Source organism: Loxodonta africana, chromosome 6, assembly GCF_030014295.1.
Source record: "Loxodonta africana isolate mLoxAfr1 chromosome 6, mLoxAfr1.hap2, whole genome shotgun sequence".
Classification (NCBI taxonomy): domain Eukaryota; kingdom Metazoa; phylum Chordata; class Mammalia; order Proboscidea; family Elephantidae; genus Loxodonta; species Loxodonta africana.
This window is the reverse complement of record NC_087347.1, coordinates 129,381,881-129,397,018: the sequence shown is the minus strand read 5'-3', so window position 1 is coordinate 129,397,018 and position 15,138 is coordinate 129,381,881. Positions and strand designations below refer to the sequence as shown.

Genomic DNA, 15,138 nt, shown 5'->3' with positions numbered 1-15,138 from the left:
GAGGAATCCCGGCGGTCATGGTCCCCAAACCTTCTGTGGGCACAGGACAGGAACCATTCCCGAAGACAATTCATCAGACATGAAAGGGACTGGACAGTGGGTGGGAGAGAGATGCTGATGAAGAGTGAGCTAATTATATCAGGTGGACACTTGAGACTGTGTTGGCATCTCCTGTCTGGAGGGGGGATGGGAGGATAGAGAGAGTTGGAGGCTGCCAAAGTTTTCACGAAAGGAGAGACTGGAAGGGCTGACTCATTAGGGGGAGAGCAAGTGGGAGTAAGGAGTAAGATGTATATTAACTTATATGTGACAGACTGACTTGATTTGTAAACGTTCACTTGAAGCTCAATAAAAGTTAATAAAAAAAAAAAATGGATCACAGACCTAAATACAAAATCTATAACAATAAAGATTCTGGAAGAAAAAAATAGTGACAATACTAGGAGCCCTAATACATGGCATAAACAGAATACAAACCATAACTAATAATGCACAAACACCAGAAGAGAAACTAGACAACTGGGAGCTCCTAAAAATCAAACACTTATGCCCATCCAAAGACTTCACCACCTAAAGACTCGGAAAAAAAATTTGGCTACAACGTATCTGATAAAGGTCTAATCTCTAAAATCTACAGGACATTGCAACACCTCAACAACAAAAAGACAAACAACCCAGTTAAAAAATGGGTAAAGATTTGAACAGACACTTCATTAAAGACGACATTCAGGCAGTTAACAGATAAGTGAGGAAATGCTCACAATCAGCCATTAGACAAATGGAAATCAAAACTACAATGACATACCATCTTACCCCAACAAGGCTAACATTAATCCAAAAACACAAAATGATAAATGTTGGAGAGGTTGTGGAGGGACTGGAACACTTAGGCACTGTTGGTGGGAACGTAAAATGGAACAACCACTTTGGAAATCAATTTGGCTTTTCCTTAAAAAGCTAGAAATAGAAATACTGTATGATCCAGCATACGCAGAGTCATTATACCAAAAAGAATTAGTCGATATTCAACCATTTCAAGAGGTGGCATATGATCAGGAACCGATGGTACTGGAGGAAGAAGTCCAAGCTGCTCTGAAGGCATTGGTGAAAAACAGGCTCCAGGAATTGATGGAGTATCAATTGAGATGTTTAAACAAACAGATGCAGCGCTGGAGGTGCTCACTCGTCTATGCCAAGAAATATGCAAGACAGCTTCCTGGCCAACTGACTGGAAGAGATCCATATTTATGCCCATTCCCAAGAAAGGTGATCCAACCGAATATGGAAATTATACACAAGCAAAATTTTGCCGAAGATCATTCAAAAATTGCTGCAGCAGTATATCGACAGGGAACTGCCAGAAATTCAGGCTGGTTTCAGAAGAGGACGTGGAACCAGGGATATCATTGCTAATGTCAGATGGATCCTGGCTGAAAGCAGAGAATACCAGAAGGATGTTTGCCTGTGTTTTATTGACTACGAAAAGGCATTCGACTGTGTAGATCATAACAAATTATGGATAACACTGCGAAGAATGGCAATTCCAGAACACTTAATTGTACTCATGAGGAACATTTACATAGATCAAGAAGCAGTTGTTCGGACAGAACAAGGGGATACTGGTTGGTTTAAAGTCAGGAAAGGTGTGCGTCAGGGTTGTATCCTTTCACCATACCTATTCAATCTGTATGCTGAGCAAATAATCCGAGAAGCTGGACTATATGAAGAAGAACGGGGCATCAGTATTGGAGCAAGACTCGTTAACAACCTGCGTTATGCAGATGACACAACCTTGCTTGCTCAAAGTGAATAGGACTTGAAGCACTTACTAAAGAAGATCAAAGACCACGCAGCTTTCAGTACGGATTGCACCTCAACATAAAGAAAACAAAAATCCTCACAACTGGGCCAATGAGCCACATCATGATAAATGGAGAAAAGACTGAAGTTGTCAAGGATTTCATTTTACTTGGATCCACAATCAATAGCCATGGAAGTAGCAGTCGAGAAATCAAAAGATGCATTGCACTGGGTAAATCTGCTGCAAAGGACTTCTTTAAAGTGTTAAAGCGCAAAGATGTCACCTTGAAGACTAAGGTGCACCTGACCCAAACCATGGTATTTTCAATCGCATCATATGAATGTGAAAGCTGGACAACGAATAAGGAAGATCAAAGAAGAATTGACTCCTTTGAATTGTGGTGTTGGCAAAGAATATTGAATATACCATGGACTGCCAAAAGAACAAACAAATCTGTCTTAGAAGAAGTACAACCAGAATGCTCCTTAGAAGCAAGGATAGCAAGACTGTGTCTTACATACTTTGGACATGTTGTCAGGAGGGATCAGTCCCTGGAGAAGGACATCATGCTTGGCAGAGTACAGGGTCAGTGGAAAAGAGGAAGACCCTCAACGAGGTGGATTGACGCAGTGGCTGCAACAATGAGCTCAAGCATAACAACGATGGTAAGGATGGCGCAGGACCGGGCAGCGTTTCATTCTGTTGTGCATAAGGTTGCTATGAGTTGGAACCAACTTGACAGCACCTAACAACAACAACAACAATATAATCCAGCAATCCCATTCCTTGGAATATATCCTAGAGAAATAAGAGCCATCACACAAATAGATACATGCACACCCACATTCATTGCAGCATTGTTCATAATAGCAAAAAGATGGAAACAACCTAGGTGCCCAACAACAGATGAATGGATAAAGAAATTGTGGTATATACACACAATGAAATACTATACAACAGTACAAAACAATGATGAATCCTTGAAATATCTCACAACATGGGTGATCTGGAAGGCATTATGCTGAGTGAAATTAGTCAGTCACAAAAGGACAAATATTTTATGAGACCACTATCGTAAGAACTCAAGCAAAGGTTGAAACACAGAAGAAAACATTCTTCGATGGTTACGATGGGGGGGAAGGAGGGAGAGGGGAATTCACTAACTAGGTAGTAGATAAGAATCATCCCAGGTGAAGGCAAGAACAACACACAATACAGAGGAAGTCAGCACAACTGAACTAAACCCAAAGCTAGGAAGTTATCTCCTGCCTGCAGGGGAGATGAGAGGGTGGAGGGGGTTAGAAGCTGGTGAAAAGGACATGAAATGGAGGCAGAGAGCAGGCTGTCTCATTAGGGGGAGAGTAATTGGGAGTGTGTAGCAAGGTGTATATGGGTTTTTGTGTGAGAGACTGACTAGATTTGTAAACTTTCACTTAAAGCACGATAAAAATTGTTTAAAAAAAAAAAAAGCTAGGAAGTTACCAAAACACAACCAAATACTTCAAGGGACAGAGCAGCAGGGGCTGGGATCTGGGGACCATGGTTTCAAGAACATCTAGCTCAACTGGCATGACAAAGTTTTTAAAAAAAAAACATTTTGCATCCCACTTTGGAGTGTGGTGTCTAGGGTCTTAAAAGCTTGCGAGCAGCCATCTGAGATGCATCAATTGGTCTCAACCCACCTGCAAAAAAGGAGAATGAAGAACACCAAAGACACACGGAAAATATTGGCCCAAGAGACAAAAGGGCCACACAAACCAAAGACTCCATCAGCCAGCTACCATCAATGGCCGCCCTGACAGGGAACACAACAGAGTATCCCTGACAGAGCAGGAGAAAAGGGGGGTGCAGAACTCACATTCTAGTAAAAAGACCAGACTTGCAGTCTGACTGAGACTGGAGGAACCCTTGAAGCCATGACCCCCAGACAGTCTGTTAACCCGGAACTAAAATCATGCCCAAAGTCCACTCTTCAGACAAAAATTAGACTGAACTCCAAAACATGAAATAATACTCATGAAGAGTGCTCTTCTTAGTTCAAGGAGATACACGAGACCAATCGGTAGCTCCTGTTCAGAGGCAGGATGAGAAGGCAGAAAGGGACAGGAGCTCGTTGGATGACACAGGAAACCCAGGGTGAAAAGCGGAAGTGTGCTGTCGCATTATAGGATTTAATATTAATATCACATAACAATATGTGTATAAATTTTTGTATGAGAAATTAACTTGAGCTACAGAGAAAAGACAACTCAATTTTTTAAATGGACAGAAGATTTGAATAGGCATTTCTCTAAAGAGATATACAAATGGCCAATGTTTTCTCGTGCTGTTGAGTTGATTCTGACTCACAGGGATCCTATGTGTTACAGAGTAGAACTGCTCTATAGGGTTTTCTTGGCTATAATCTTTAAGGAGATAGACACATTGCATTGGGTAAATCTGCTGCAAAGGACTTCTTTAAAGTGCTGAAGAGCAAAGATGTCACCTTGAAGACTAAGGTACGCCTGACCCAAGCCATGGTATTTTCAATCGCATCATATGCATGCGGAAGCTGGACAATGAATAAGGAAGACCGAAGAAGAATTGACGCCTTTGAATTGTAGCGTTGGCAAAGAATATTGAATATACCATGAACTGCCGAAAGAACAAACAAATCTGTCTTAGAAGAAGTACAACCAGAATGCTCCTTAGAAGCAAGGATGGCGAGACTACGTCTTACATATTTTGGACATGTTGTCAGGAGGGATCAGTCCCTGGAGAAGGACATCATGCTTGGCAGAGTACAGCGTCAGTGGAAAAGAGGAAGACCCTCAACGAGGTGGATTGACACAGTGGCCGCAACAATGAACTCAAGCATAACAACGATGGTGAGGATGGCTCAGGACCGGGCAGTGTTTCGTTCTGTTGTGCATAGGGTCGCTATGAGTCGGAACCGACTCGACGGCACCTAACAACAACAATCATTAAGGAAGCAGATCGACAGGCCTTTTTTTCTGCAGTGCTGCTGGGTGGGTTCAAGCAGCCAAGCAAGAACGATTTTTGCCACTCAGAGACCCGTACGAATGGCCAATAAGCACACGACTTGCTGGTCAGAGGGGGTGGGCGAACACCAGAAGCAGAGGAGAAGGGGAGTCATTGACAGGCTGGGGTTGGCGCCTACCCCGGCCCCATCTGGGTCAGGGCTCAGCCGTGCCACATCCTCACAAGCCGTATCACTCGCCACCTGCTTCGCATCTGCCACCCCAGCTATGCGTTGGAAGGCTTCTTTTGCCACTGGGCACATTCCTGAGGAACACATAGGAGCACCCGAAGGGGAGGCAGCTCAGGAGTGGGTGGGACTGGTGGGTGAGAGGGTAGGAAGCAAGCAGCCCAGTTCTGCTCTGTACCAAGCCTGGGGCCCAGCATGATCCAGCATGCAGCTGTTCCAGTGGATGACGGTCCTGCAGTAGGTTCCACTCTGGGAAGCCAAGTCATTGTGCTCATGTTGTTGTGATATCACACCCCAGTGGTGTTACCTGCCAGGGCCCTAGTACCCTCCCTGTTGAAGAAAAACCCTTTAAACCAAACCCATTGCTGTGCAGTTAATTCCAACTCATAGCGACCCTACAGGACAGAGTAGAACTGCCTCATAGGGTTTCCAAGAAGCAAAGGGTGGATTCAAACCGCCAATCTATTTACCACTACGCCACCAGAGTTTCCGTGACAGTGCAGGAGATTTTAAATTCCAAGTCACTGGATTGCAGGCTAGGGCTGGGTCCCTTCTCTTCCCAGGGCACACCCTCCCCTAAGCAGCCACACCCATGTTCAAGGCTTCGTGGACCCCTCTGCCCCAGCTCAGCCCTCTGAGGACTTCAGTCCCTCATGTCCAGCTGCCTCTGCAAGTTTCCCTCAGATTTGCCACAGTACTTCAAATGCCTCAGGGCCCTAAGCAAACCGCTGTCCATGTCCCAGCCTGCCACTACATCCAGGCATCATCCTGGACTCCACCCTTGCTGCCCACTCCAAGTCCTGCCAATTCCCCTAACCTGCCAGACCTGCATCTTCTTCTCCATCCGGCCACCACCGAGGAGTGGTGCTCACCCCGACTGTCCTCCCCAACCCCTCCTCCGCAGCCCTTTCTCCACACAGCAGCCAGGGGTTTTTCCAAAGCGGTGACAGTCCATATCACTCCATGTCTCCCGCTGCTTACAGCTCCTCAGTGGCCTCCTCTGCCCTGGGACAAAGCCCACCCCCCACCACCTTCTCAGGTTCTTCTGTGGGGCTGGCCTGACAACCTCTGGCTCAATGGAGGGGACAGGGCGGACTGCAGTGCCCAGCCTCCTCCACTGCCACATTCCTCAGGGTGTCAGGGTGGGACTAGGACACTCACCCCACTGGGGCACATAGCTCTGCCTTACTATGATCTTTCCTGTACCCAAAGTAACCACCTTTCAACCATTCCAGCACTCCGGTCCATGGCTGCTCCTGACTGTCAATGTTTCTTTCCTTTCTTCTCTTCTGGGAGGGGACAGGGCCCAAACCAGGCAGCTGGAAGAGGAGCCCTTCGGGAATGGGGGGGTGGGGGGTGGATATGAGCACACTAGTGTGAGACAGGGCCCAGCCAGGGGGCAGGCAGCCCTCAGGCTTATGGCCAGAAGGCCAGGACTGCACTGCTGGAGTGTGGGGTGGGGTCCAATCATCTCACTGTACAGAAGGCCTCAGAGTATTTCCAAAGCAGGGGTCCCGAGGCTGGGAAGGGAGGAGAGGAGGCAGGGAAGTAAATTGCATCTGAAACGGTGAGGGGACAGGGTGAGTGCTATTTGGGTTCCTGGGGCTGCCCTAAGACCCCAGGCCATCAACTTGATGGCAGTCAGGGGCCGTCTGGCCTTGTAGGCTAGCGGACTGCTCTGCACACCAGTCAGATTTGGAGCCACCACTCTGCCTTCTGTGGCTGCTCCCTACTCCTAGGCTCTCACCCAACCCCTCTTTCTGCAGGGCCGCAGGGGTCACCCCACAGGGTCGCCCCACAGGGCTGGGGCTCATATTCCTGAGGCTCCCCTTCTGGGCCCATGAGCCCCACTTCACAGTGGTCTGAAAAGGAATATCCTTCTGTAGTCTTTGCTGGAAGGGGCTGCCTGTGTCTAGGAGCCCAGCCACTTCCAACCAACCCTGAGGCATGTCCCAGGAGGGACTGCAGAGGCCAACACTGGCCTGACACTGTGGACACATGCCCCACCACAGTGAGTCACTTGGCCTTAAGGCCTTGGTTACCTCATCTGTAAAATGGCAACAAGGAGCCCCAGAGGGAGCCAGGGCCAGGCTGGGAGGAGTTCTCCCTACCCCCCAGCCTCCACCCATGCCCAGCGGTGGAGTGCTCAGTAGACCCTGGGATGTCCTTTACTATTCCCCTTTTACAGACAGGAAGCTGAGGTTCTGGAGGTGAAATTCACCCAAGCTCATACCTTGGGGAATGGGCAGAGGGGCCTGGTGACCCCAGAGGGAAGCTGACAGTCGGATTTCAACCTTTGCCAGCTAGTTACTCTGTGACCTTGGACAAGTCCCCCAGCCCTTCTGAGCCCTAGTTTCCGTTACTGAGGGAATAACGTCCCCCATCTCACAGGGTTAGGCGGTGGGGTAGTAGTTTCTACCTGCCGCAGTCTGGCACCGGCTCAGGAGGAATAGTTGGGCTTGGGAGGGTGGGGGGCCCGGCCTTTCCTGACAAAGTCTGCGACCAAGACTCTTGTCCAGTGGCCATGGTGAGGCATACGGTCGGCTGAGCCGCGAGGCAGTCGTGCAAGCAGACACACTCCCTCGGCCTGGCACACCCTCGGGGCCCTCGCCCCCCAGGGGCCTGCACCCTTCCTAGGAGCCCATGCCCCCTGGGGCCCACACCCCTCCCGGGGGCCCGAGCCCCTCCTCAGAGCCCAAGCCCTCTAGGGCCCGCACCCCTCCCCCGAACCCGCATCCTCGCCCTCCTCGGGTCTCGCGGCTCGGGCTAGCGAGACCGCTCAATGCGCGACCCGTCAGGGGTCCGGGCGGGGTCCCGCCTAGACGGGCGCCCTCCGCGTCCCCGCCGGCGCTTGTGGCAACCTCCACCCGGGGGAGGGGTGGGGGGCGGCTACCTGCCAGTCATGGTGGCTGCTCACGCTGGACCCGGGTGGTCTCCCGGACTCCTCTGCCGCCGCGGCTGCCTGCCGAGCGCCCGCCCGCGGGTCCGGGGCGCGGAGGAGGTTGACGCCCAAAAAAGGCCAAGAGCGCTCCGCCCGCCGGCCCACTGGCCGGCTGGGAGGGGAGGAGGAAGGGGCTGGAGGTCCGCCCGGCCGTCGAGCCGCGTCCTGGGGTGCGCTCCGCGCCCACACAGCCCCCGCTCCCGGGACACCAGAGTGCGGCGGGCGCGGGTCACGTCCTTCCTGCCGGGGCTCCCCTCGCCACCTCCCGAATTCCGGGCATAGTTTTCCTTTTAAAGGGAGTGAAGTTACGACAAACGCGAATGACCCCCCTCCCGCGCCCGCGCTGGGACGCTCCGCCAAGGTCTCCGCCCCTGCTCCGCTGTGCCGGGCGCGCCCTTGGACGCCAGCACTTGCCGTGGGCGGGCGACGACGCCGAGCCCACCTCCCACTCCCGCCCAGCTCCCCGGCAGCAGGGCCGGGGCTCGCCGACTCCCTCGGGGGACACGGGAGACCCTAGTCCACGCAGCCCCGGCTCCCGGAAGTCTGCCATCCTGACTGCCAAAATCAGCGCCCCCGGGAAACACCCATCTCACCCCGCTAGCCTAGTAAACGATACTTTAAAAGGGCAAAAGCAACTGTAGAAGTTGCCGAGGAGAACCGAGAACTCCTTTACATAATGAAACACTGTTTGACAAGCTATATATATCTTACCATCTAGGGAATATAGTCCAAGGAATTTTTTCAAGTTAAAAAAAACAAAACAAAACAAAAAAAACTTCATCCTACTTAAAGGCAGGTATTTCTAGCGTGGCGATGGAGTGTGGCTCATAATAGGAACCAACCCGAACACCACGCTGTGGGGCGTGCTGGGCAGCCTGATAGGCTAACCTCATGGACGCTATAGCACCTCTAGTCTCAGCAACGGACCAAGACTATCTAGAAGTGATGTGCGAAGTAGTAACCCACAAATAAAATACACAGTGGAATTCAGAAAGATGAGCTGAGAGTCACAGGCAGAGTTACATCTGCAGAAGTACGTTTAGAAAACGCAGCTGTTCCTGAGTAGCTGGTGCCTTGAATGTAGGACTGTTCGCAGTTGTTATTTCTTCTCACAATTAGATCGTAGCTGGCTGTCATTTGATGGCTGATTAAACATACGGTATAAATGAGTTCTTGGTTCATCTGCCTGCTTAGGGAGAAGGGCTTCCAAAGCTCCCCGCAGCAGAGGAGTAGCTGTGCTGGGCACTGTCCACCAGAAATGGACGGCTGGATGGGTAAGTGCTAGGGCTGCTACCCAAAAGGTCAGCAGTTCGAATCCACCAGGGGCTCCTTGGAAACTCTATGGGGCAGTTCTACTGTGTCCTATAGGGTCGCTATGAGTCAGAATCGACTCGATGGCAGTGAGTTTGGTGTTTTTTTTTTTTGTATGTGTATGGGTAACCAAGTGTTGGAGTCCTGATGGGACCAAAGAGAATGAAAAACAGAGGGCAGACGCCAAAGGGACCTGCTATTGCCCAGGTCTGAGCTCCCTCCCCCGGAAGTGCCTTCTAGCCTGAAAGCCTCCCATGCTATGGTGGCCAAGCAGGTGTGTTAGGCTGGGCTCTCTAGAGATGCAAAACCAGTGAAGCGTGTATACATAACTATTAGAGAAAGATTTATCTCATGGAAATGGCTCACATGGTTGTAGAGGCTGGCAAGTTCCAAGTCCCTGGGTCATATGTTAGGTGTCAGGCTGGAGGCTGGAGAGTTCTCCCAACGCATGTAGCTGCAGGGGCTGATGAACGCAAAATCCACAGGTCAGTCAGCAGGCTGCTGGCCCAAGTCCCAAGAACTGGAGGTCAGATGCTGACGAGCCAAATGCAGGACCTAGAGCACAGCAAAATCCTGTGAGCCTTGCCAGAAAATCCACCGATATTGAATGCAGGCCATACACCCCCGCCCCTCCCGAAAACTCCCTTTCAACTGATCGGCTACTCACAGCAGATCCCATCACGGAGGTGATCACATTATATCAGCTCTCATCATGGAAGTGATTACATTGTTACACAACTGCCGAACTATATCATAACTGCCAAACCACTAAGAATCATGGCCCAGCCAAGTTGGCACACAACCTTAACAATCACAGTAGGTCTGAATCAGCGTGTGGCAAACCACAACCCTCCGCGGCTCACCCACTCATTCAGCATGCTTCATCCCTCTACCAGGAGAGCTGGGGGCTGCTGTAGCATTGCCAGCTAGCTGCAGCATAGAGGCTTTTTGGAGCCCAGGCCAGTGTGCCACAGCGCCGTCCAAGGTCAGATCTGCAGGGAAGAGCTGGCATCGCCAGCAGTGGGCCACTTATAAACTCACTCATTCACCGAGTCATTGACGTGCTGGTGAGGTGTCTGCTGTGTGCTACCTGGGCACTGGCAGCAGCAGTGAGCAAGAATACCTGGACCACAGACAGTAAGCAAGCACATAAGTGTATAAACATGATTTTATGTTTATCCTAAAGCACATGCTACAGAAAAAGGACAAGGTAAGGACCGCTTTAGAGCGAGTCAGGGAAGGTGTCTGAAGAGGTGACATTTGAGCTAAAATCTGAATGAGGAAAAGAGCCAGCAAGCCACATGGAACCCAAAGAGGTGGGCATAAGCTTGGAGTGTTCAAATGCCAGACAGAAGGCCAGTGTGTCAGAAGCGCTGCGGGGAGTGGGGGGGTGACAGAGGGATATCAGGGAGAGGGGCTGGGGGGCCAGAACAGCAGGGCCACAGCCAAGTTTGGATTCCACTCTCAGAAAGGCAGAGTTTTCAAAACACAACACTCTGGCAACAACATAGAATGCAAACCATTATTCTGAGTGAAAGTAGCACGTACTCTGTGGTTCCATTTACATCAAGTTCTAGACCTAATCTATGGTGGAAAAATCCAGGATGGTGGTGGTTACCTCTGGGGTTTGGGAGCAGGGAATGACTGGGAAGAGGAATGAGGAGACTTTCTGGGGTGATGGTAGTGCTCTGTGTCTTGATAGGGGTTGGGATCACTTGGGGGATGGCCAGCAGGGTGTGGGGACTGTGAACCTGGAGATCAAAAGAGAGGTCTGGCCTCTGGGGTAGATTTGGAAGCCTTTAGTGCACATGGAATTTAAACCCTAGGGCTTGATGAGATCCCTGAGGGTGTCTGTACCTACAGCCAAGCCCAGGCCCCTCTGATGCTGAGAGGTCAGAAGAGCAGCACGGGAGGCTGAGGAGGGCAGCCAGCGAGGAGGACAGCAGGCGAGCTCTTCAGGGCCCAGTGATGAGAACAGGCCCACGTGGTGCAGAAGGACTGGGCAGGGGCTGCCGGATGTGACAACAAGAGCAGGTCCAAGAGGGTGAGCCCAGGACGGGGAGACAGGCCCTGCAATGTACTACCTGGAGGAGCCCCACACAGTTTTCTGGGTAATGGGGTTCCTGGAGTGGGGTACGCAGCACCCTAGAGGCAGAAAGGAGATGACAGGGAATAGAGGCAGAAAACATCACAGCTCCGATGAGAAAGTGTTCTCTAAAGGGAGCAGAAAAATGGGGGTGGCGTGTCAAGGTCTGCTAGGGTGAGAGGTGCTGGTGGACACTCAGAGGGAGACTTGAACCACCCACTGCAGAGGGCGATTCAAGGTGATTCAAAGTGTGGCAGTAGGGACTCAGACGTCAGAGGTCAAGGCTGGGTCACAAAGTGGGGATCACTCTCCACAGGTACAGGCCCAGATCCCCTGTGGGCCTTGGAGTCCCGTAAGCATGGATTCTGGGCTGGGAGTCCATGGGGACCAAGGGAGCAGCCAGGCTTTCTTTTAACTGCCATGACCTAATCACTAGCCTGAGGGCAGGGAGCTCCCAGTGCTTCAGGAGCTCAGGCTGCCCTGTGACACCCAGAGGCAAAGCCCTGCCCACAAGTCAGGGAGCAGCTTTGTTGGGCCCAGGAGGTCCCAGGTCCCCAGCCGCGGCTGGCCCAGGGAAAAGCCAGGGTGCCTTCCCGGCCTAAATGTCACAGCACGTACATGTGCTAAAACTGAACCCCACAAGGGCACTATCCTCCCCCCACCCCCAGCATCTGGTCTAGGCATTTCCCACTTAGGGTGTTGGGGACGGAGTAATTGTTGAGTATTAACTCATGAACTCAAATAGTCAACCAGCTCCCTCAAGTCTAAAGTTTATTCCAAAAGTGGCCTGTGAGAATTCCCAGAGAAGTGCCAGGAAGCACCTGGGCCACCCAGAGGGGAAAGCTGGACCATTCTAGCTGGAGCCCTATCCCCAGCCCATCTTCTGGGCAAAAAACGAATATTGGGCGGCATACACCCTTACAGACATCAGAACATCTGCTGTTTGAAAAATAATTTTTTCTATTTTAAAATATGAGCATGCCCTCAGAACAGTGATCCAGTATTACACACATTGTCTGATAGAGACAAAACAACTTTTTTTCTTTCTAGACCACGCACAGCTAAGTGAAGGAGGTGGCAGAGAGATAATCCACTGATCATTTTACTACATGTAGAACAAACCACAGGAGACACAGAATTCCTCAGTCTTAGGAGAACACAGACCCCTTCTTGACAGTCTTCTCTACCCTGGGGTAAACCTGGGCCAATGGCCTTCACAGCCCCGGTTCTACCCCCTTTCCAAAGACTGCCTTGCCTTGGACTTCAAAGAGGAAAGCACCCTTTCGCTCTTACTTCTGCTGCAGGACAACTCGAAATTTGGAGCAACAGAGACCAGCCTTCCAGTCCATATTCAGGAATGTCACGTATTTGTACCTGAAACCATCACCACCTCAGTCAACCACCAAGGAACTTCTTGCACGCAGTGACCCAGAGCTGCGTGGTCCAGCAGCCTCTTACCTCTTCTAAGAATATTTCTCCCATGTGTTGATGTTCTCTTAGCTTTCTCTTTACCATTCTGAGAACCAACCAACCTTCCATCTGAGCTTTTCCAACATCTGCCCAGAAGCAAGATCAGCTACCACCACCCCACTACCAACAACCAGCCAGTCTGCAGAGGGTGAAGCGTGGAGACCAGGTGAGCCAGGCTTCCACAGACCTGATGCCACCTGTCTGAGGGGGGTTGAGAGAGACCAGGAGGGAGGTTCCCTTACTGCAGCATTAGAAACATTAGCATGATCTTTTAGAGGGCACGAGGGAAGGACAGAAAAGCCAGGAACAGGGCAGACCCACAGGCTGAAGAGACCTCCCGGGGCCCCCCACGCCTCGATGCCTCTACCTCAGTGGCTGAGACGTCGCTCTGCTTCCTCCTGCTGTTTCCTTCCCTGAGCCCCACAGGCAACGTCTCTGAGGAAATAGCAGCTGCCCGGCCCACTTGGCACGGCCACTTGGAGAAGGACTGGGCAGCAGCTAGGAGTGTCCGGCCACCACAGTGCGCCCAGGCTCTTTAGCCTCACCTCTCCCTTTGAAGAAGGCTTGCTGCTAGAGATCTGGAGCTGGAGGGTGAGTTTGGAGGCACCTTGGGGTCAGGAAAGGATGGAGGAAGCAGGAAGGAAAAGCTAGCCCCCAGGGGACACGCCTGCTGGGCGGGCCACTGAAGCTCACTTGCCCCAGGCCCTGGGAACCAGGCCAGCAGAACAAAAGAAGTGACGGCTGCCTCAGAATTCAGAGTGCCTGCCACAGGGGCTGCTGCCAGGGTGGCCTCTGTCTGGCAGCAACCTAAATGAGCATTTGCTGAACTCCTGAGTTCAGGAGATCCCAAGAAACCCAATTGTCACTCCATGTACATGTGCTAAAACTGGACCCCACAAGAGCACAAAGAAAAGAGAAACTGCACCTGCTTTGACTAATCCATGAACAGCTACTAAAGTGCCTTCTTCCCAAATATTGTTTTCCCTGCAAGGAGGAAAATCTCAGGATTACTCATATGACTTTAAATTACTTTATAATCTTCAGCTATAAAAATTTCATGGTATTGGGAAATGTTCAAAAGTAGAAAGAAGAAAACCCACCTCAAGTTTCACCGTTGACGACAGGTGCCGACAACACTTTGGTTCCAGCCTTACCTGTGCATATTTAGTTTTTACATGGTTGTGTTTTGTGTTTGCAATTTCGTGTTCTGTTTCTTCACATGTGAATTGTGTGTCTACCTCTGTGTCAGTACTTATCGGGGTTACCCCAGTGGCACAACTCTAGGTGGCGCCGTCACACTGTGCTGTACATACAGTGCCCAGGATCTGCCTGGACTTCGACTGCTTGGGTGGGAGGGGCAGTGAGGGCCTGGCACTTGTAGTGTGCTTGATTTTGTATATCCAATTTTTCTGAACACAACTGTTTGGGTTTGTTTTATTTTTTTATTAAATCTTGCACCCCTTGACGGTGGGGGCTATTTACTTTTACACAGCACGGCATGCAACAGAAGGCTAGCTAGGCACAAAGTCGTCACTCAAATATTTGTTGGAGCCAGGGATATTCTACTCTATTGCCGTGTTTTTAAAAATAACCTGCCTTCATGTTATAAATATGCTACACAGCAGAATATAAATACTCCAAGAACAGACTCTTGCCTTGTTCACTGCTGTATCCTCAAAACGGAGAACAGGGCTCTACTCACAGCAGCTGCCTGGTAAATATTTGTTAAATATATGAGCGCAGTTCCAAACATTTATGGTGTTTTACACTCATATGACAAGCTGCCTAAGTGTAAAGTGCATAGAGCACCCCTGCTGTTCGAAACATCTCAAATATCAGTCACTCAACACAGCTATTCTTCAACTAGATTTTTATAAATAAAAAATTTTACTTACACGTACACAAGCTATTATATGAGGGATAACATTCCTTAAAAAGCAGAATGGGTGAAAAGCCGATTCACGCTCAAACTCATTTTTCCTATTCTAAACTTCTATAGCTGTACACTGGCATAAGATGTGCCCCAGGAGAACAGGTCTGGGGGCCCGAGGGCATGGTAGCTTTGACCAGCACTAATGTTGAAGGAGAATGTACACAGGACTGACCAGCCACAGGGAGGGCCAAGGCCTTTGACAGGCACCACCCCCAGAGGCTGAAATTCCACCTGTACCCCTTTCCATTAGGATCCAGTCCACTAGAATGAGGTCCAAGCTTGAAGGCAAAGGAGAGATCAACACATCTTTTCCCCTGGGGTCACCCCTCAGTTGGCAATATGAGGATGCATAGATCCCAAGGATGCTGCTGGGTGAGAAGGGGATGTG

At 50.5% G+C, this 15,138-nt stretch overlaps 1 protein-coding gene across 1 annotated transcript in view; it reads right to left on the bottom strand.

Annotated features, from left to right (window-relative positions):
* LIMS2 (LIM zinc finger domain containing 2) overlaps nucleotides 1-8,175 on the bottom strand; it is a 56,092-nt gene extending 47,917 nt beyond the window's left edge. The window contains exon 1 of the mRNA XM_010596410.3: nucleotides 7,903-8,175. Within this exon, the coding sequence (XP_010594712.1) occupies nucleotides 7,903-7,913 (11 nt within the window). The 5' untranslated portion in view covers nucleotides 7,914-8,175. The remainder of the gene's footprint in view (nucleotides 1-7,902) is intronic.
* Between the last annotated feature and the right edge of the window lie 6,963 nt (nucleotides 8,176-15,138).